Below are 5,483 nucleotides of genomic sequence, written 5' to 3' on the forward strand. Positions count from 1 at the left end.
TGACTATGACTCCAAACACGATATCTGAAGAAGGGTCCCAACCTGAAACATCACCCATCCTTTTTTCTCAAGAGATGCTGCCTGACCCACTGAGTTACTCCAGCTCTTTGTGCCTAAATGGTGGATTCAGGCACTGTGTTCCTCTAAGTGCTCTCTTTCTCTACCTATTTGCAAAGCAGAAACATCTGCCCTCCAGTGGACTGAGATATCCCTGTATCGCAAGGATAGACACAAAAAGCTGGTGTAACTCAGCGGGACAGGTAACATCTCTGGCGAAAAGGAATAGATGACGTTTTGGGTCAAAGCGCTTCTTCAGACAGAGTCAGCGGAACGGGAACTGAGATATAGAAGGTGCATAAGACAAATGAATGAAAGATATGCAAAAAACAATGGTCCATTGTTGGCTGTGGGGTAAGTGATAAGAAGTTACACAGTGACAGGGCGACAGTGATGAATACGGTGGCACAGCGGTAGAGTTGCTGCCTTACAGCACCAGAGACCCCGGTTCGATCCTGACCACGGGTGCTGTCTGTACGGACATTCCCCCCTTGACCTGCGTGGGTTTTCTCCGGGTGCTCTGGTTTCCTCCCACACTCCAAAGACGTACAGGTTTGTAGGTTAATTTGGCTTTGGTTATTGTAAATTGTCCCTAGTGCGTAGGTTAGTGCCAGTGCACGGGGTGATCGCTGGTCGGCGTGGACTCATTAAGATAGAGCTCTTAAGGATAGCGGAGTCAGGGGGTATGGGGAGAAGGCAGGAACGGGGTACTGATTGAGAATGATCAGCCATGATCACATTGAATGGCGGTGCTGGCTCGAAGGGCCGAATGGCCTCCTCCTGCACCTATTGTCTATTGTCTATTGACTCAGTGAGCTGAAGGGCCTGTTTCCCTGCTGTATCTCTAAACCAAACTAAACCAAATCAACGGGAGACACAAAATGCTGGAGTAACTCAGTGGGACGGGCAGCATCTCTTGAGAGAAGGAATGGGTGACATTTTGGGTCGAGATCCTTCTTCGGACTAAGTCAATATTTTGTAAATAAATCAATAATATAAATCAATATTTATTTAAAATCAATCAAATCAATAAATGTGCCGCTGGGCAATAAATGTAAGCCATGCCGTATGTCTAAACTAAACTAAATCAATATTCACATCTCTGGGTTGTAAGCTGTATTGCAGTGGGCTCTGCTCCAAGTGACCTCGAGGGTTATCTTTTGCAGATGAACATGAAGAGAGACGCCGGTTGTAATTTGCAGCAATAAGTTACGTGCAATCCTATTTAACATGTCTGGGGAACCGCACTTGGCGTCTGATTTGCGGAGAGACGATTGGATCTCGTCTGCCCTGGAAAACAAACAAGGGGACGCCTTTACCCGAGACGGACGTGGGCTTTGGCCAACGCGAGTAAGAGCTTCCCAACGCTGGGCGTTGTTAGCAGTGGTGGGGAGGCGGGACGAGAGACAAGCTGCTGGCCGGAGCTAGCGGTGGCGGCGGCGGCGAGAAGAGGCAACTTGACTCGACGCTCCTGCACGCCGGCGGTGGAAGCGAGGAGGGAGCCTCTTACATCTCCCAGCCCAGCCCACCCCTCCTCGTCCCAGTTGGAGCTCGTCCCATCAATGGGGGCTGCGAGCTTGAGGGGCATCTCGGGTTGGGACCTCTCTGGACTGGACCTCTCGGGCTGGGACCTCTCGGGACTGGACCTCTCGGGACGGGACATCCCGTCTGAAGAAGGGTCTCGACCCGAAACGTCACCTATTCCTCTTCTCCGGAGATGCTGCCTCCTGACCCGCTGAGTTACTCCAGCATTTTGTATCTATCTTCCTTTGAGGACGTCTCGGACATCTCGGGCTGAGAACATCTTGGGACGGGACATCTCGGTTGAGGGCATCTCGGGCTGGGACCTCTCGGGACTGGACCTCTCGGGACGGGACATCCCGTCTGAAGAAGGGTCTCGACCCGAAACGTCACCTATTCCCCTTCTCCGGAGATGCTGCCTCCTGACCCGCTGAGTTACTCCAACATTTTGTGTCTATCTTCCTTTGTGGACGCATCGGGCATCTCGGTTGAGGGTATCTCGGGCTGGGACATCTCGGGCTGGGACATCTCGGGCTGAGAACATCTTGGGACGGGACATCTCGGTTGAGGGTATCTCGGGCTGAGAACATCTTGGGACGGGACATCTCGTTTGAGCACATCTCGGGCTGGGACATCTTTGTTCGGGACCTCTTGGGACGGGACCTCTCGGGTCCAGGACATGTCGGGACGAGCGAGGAAGAAGCGAAGCTTGGCTCTTCAGAGAACTGCCGACAAGTCCCAACAATGACCGCTCGCCGGAAGCCCGACCTGATCCAATTTGCCCATTTGATAACTTCCAGAGGAACTCCCATTAATTTATTTATTGTTGTTATTGACGTCGCCCCCGACGCCTCGCAAGTCTTAGGATGGAAAGTGATGCCAATTCCAGCTATCTCAACGCTTCCCATCTCTTCCCACGCTCCCATGTTGCCCAGTACTCGCCCGCAGCCGTGGCTGGCCTCTCCGGCCTGGTGGGCTTCCTAATCCTCTTCACCGTGGTGGGCAACGTCCTGGTGACCATCGCCGTGTTCACCAGCAGAGCCTTGCGCCCTCCCCAGAACCTGTTCTTGGTGTCCCTGGCCGGCGCAGACATCCTAGTGGCGACCTTGGTCATACCCTTTTCGTTGGCCAACGAGCTGATGGGCTACTGGTACTTCGGCACGGTGTGGTGCGACATCTACCTGGCTCTGGACGTCTTGTTCTGCACCTCATCCATCGTTCACCTGTGCGCCATCAGCCTGGATAGGTACTGGTCCATCATCAAGGCGGTGGAATATAACCTCAAGAGGACCCCTCGTAGGATCAAGGGGGTGATAGTCAGCGTGTGGCTCATCTCGGCCCTCATCTCCTTCCCACCCTTGTTGTCCATGGATAGGATCATCGTGGAGGACCAGACCTACCCAACCTGCCAACTCAACGACGACACCTGGTACATCCTCCTGTCCTGCGTGGCTTCTTTCTTCGCCCCTTGCGTTATCATGGTCCTGGTGTACATCCGCATCTACCAAGTGGCCAGAAACAGGACCAGGAGCATGTCGGTGAAGAGGAACGTCCCCGAGGGCTCGTCCCAGACCGAGGACCCTCCGAGCAGAGGGACGTCTCTCAGGGCGCAGAACGGCCACTGCGCCCCGGGCAGCCGGGCAACGCCAGAGGAACCTGTGGACATTGAGGTGGACGAGAGTTCAACCTCGGAGGGGAAAGGACGTCGGAAACAGGCGGCCAAGAAGGACTCCTTCTCCCAGCGCTCCAGCCGCCTGTCCCGGTCGAGCAGCCGGTCGTTCGGGGTGTTTTCCACCCGCAGGAGGAGACGGGGCAGTCGCTCGTCCAGGAACAAGGTCTCTCAGGCCAGGGAGAAGCGGTTCACCTTTGTCCTGGCCGTGGTGATCGGGGTGTTCGTTGTGTGCTGGTTCCCTTTCTTTTTCAGCTACAGTCTGTACGGCATCTGCCGGGAGTCCTGCCAAGTGCCCGAAAGTCTATTCAAATTCTTCTTCTGGATCGGTTACTGCAACAGTTCCCTCAACCCTGTCATCTACACCATCTTCAACCAGGACTTCAGAAGAGCGTTTAAAAAGATCATCTGCCAAGCCGGGAAAAAACACTTTTAACTGCTGGACTGCGTCTGCCATTGTACAGTACATTGTACTGTGTATAGTATTATATTACCAGATACATTGTGTGTGTATGTGTGTGGTATGTGTGTGTGAAATATGCTGTGAATCCACTACAGAAAAACGTATACTTTTTTTGTTTGGTTATATTTTCATTTTTAAATAGATATTCTTACTGTTAATCATTATAATGGTTTGGTTTTAACAGGATCACCTGTTATATATACATATATCAATTCACAGAATCTCCTGTTTTTTGTAGTTATTTTGTTTTATTTTAATTGTTAAATAGATATTCTTATTGTTAATTATTATAAATGTTTGATTTTATTTAAAAATAAAATCAAACATTTATACATATTGTTAATTATTATAATGGTTTGATTATGCATATATTTACATATAGAAATAAAATCACCTGTTTCTCTATTTAGATAGATATATATGATATATATATATACACACACACACAGAAAATATACGATTGTATAGATTATTATTTATGTTTATATATATAATTCTGTGAATATATATTCACAGAAATATATTCACAGAAATATATGCCATTGTATATATTATTATTTATGTTTATATATAATTCTGTGAATATATGTATTCACCATAATTATATATATAAACATTATTAATAATATATACAATTGCGTATATAATAACCCGTTTCTGCATGTGTATATATATATATAGAGAGAGAGAGAAACAGGTGATATATATATGTGTGTGTGTACATAAACATGTGATTCTGTGAAAATCAAACATAATAACAGTAAGAATATCTAATTAAAAATAAAATTAAATACGTAATTTATATATATATAATTGTATAAGATTGGTTGAACCACATTATATAGAAAACTAATTATATAAGAAAAATGGTTTGACCAACTATACATTATCCGTGTTATATACAATTTAATTTTATGCAAGGAAATTGTTTTAATCGGAGAATATATTTACTATTAAATATAACATATGTATATTTTTTGTCAAACCAACCAAGCTATGAAAGTCCAACTATCTTTTGGTCCCGATAATTTCTTGTGTCACTGTGTTTTTCTATGTGATAAAGTGACCCTCGATCTCCTCTCCAGCAGAATAATAATGGCTGGAGGAATGATGCTGTTAAAATATATATTTTGTCACCGGAATTGTGAGGTGATTTTTAAAAAAACGCATAATTTAAAAGTCGATGGTTATTTTGGGTGTTCACATATTGGTGAGGTGTCTTCTTTAGATTCACACGTTCCGTTTGACGATCTGTATAAGAGGGTTAAAAGTAAAAATCTGGAAAATAAAAGACATTTTCGTTTGTCAGCAGAACTTTGGCTTGCAGTGTAGTCTAAACATTGATTTTCCTTTTTGATCATAGATGACTCCAGCTTTTGTGGGCTGCTTGAATGCTCTGTTGTAATGATTTCTCCCAATGTGATTCACAAACATTAAGCGATCGCTTCAGGATTCTTGCATTGCCCTGGTCTGATTATGTATATATATATATATAGAAAGAAAATCACCTGTTTCTCTCTTTAGATAGATATATATGATATATATATATATATATATATACACACACACACACAGAAAATATACGATTGTATAGATTATTATTTATGTTTATATATATAATTCTGTGAATATATATTCACAGAAATATATTCACAGAAATATATGGTGGCTGCATCAAATTCAATACAATGTTATCAGTAAGGGAGGTTGTCAACTATTAGGTAGAAGTAAGCACACTGATGATTTTTTTTATCACCATGTGGCAGTGTGTCA

The 5,483-nt window shown here is 45.2% G+C and overlaps 1 protein-coding gene across 1 annotated transcript; it reads left to right on the forward strand.

Annotated features, from left to right (window-relative positions):
- Positions 1-1,497: 1,497 nt before the first annotated feature.
- adra2c (adrenoceptor alpha 2C) lies at positions 1,498-3,939 on the forward strand. Its single transcript, XM_078432082.1, has one exon. It carries the CDS (start codon positions 2,445-2,447, stop codon positions 3,681-3,683), a length of 1,239 nt encoding a protein of 412 aa, XP_078288208.1. The 5' UTR covers positions 1,498-2,444; the 3' UTR covers positions 3,684-3,939.
- The last annotated feature ends 1,544 nt before the right edge of the window (positions 3,940-5,483 follow it).

This window comes from Rhinoraja longicauda, chromosome 3, assembly GCF_053455715.1.
Source record: "Rhinoraja longicauda isolate Sanriku21f chromosome 3, sRhiLon1.1, whole genome shotgun sequence".
In the NCBI taxonomy this organism is placed as follows: Eukaryota; Metazoa; Chordata; class Chondrichthyes; order Rajiformes; family Arhynchobatidae; genus Rhinoraja; species Rhinoraja longicauda.

Bases quoted from the DNA above. Each gene is read 5' to 3' on its own strand.
- adra2c (XM_078432082.1), top strand. From the start codon at position 2,445: ATGGAAAGTGATGCCAATTCCAGCTATCTCAACGCTTCCCATCTCTTC.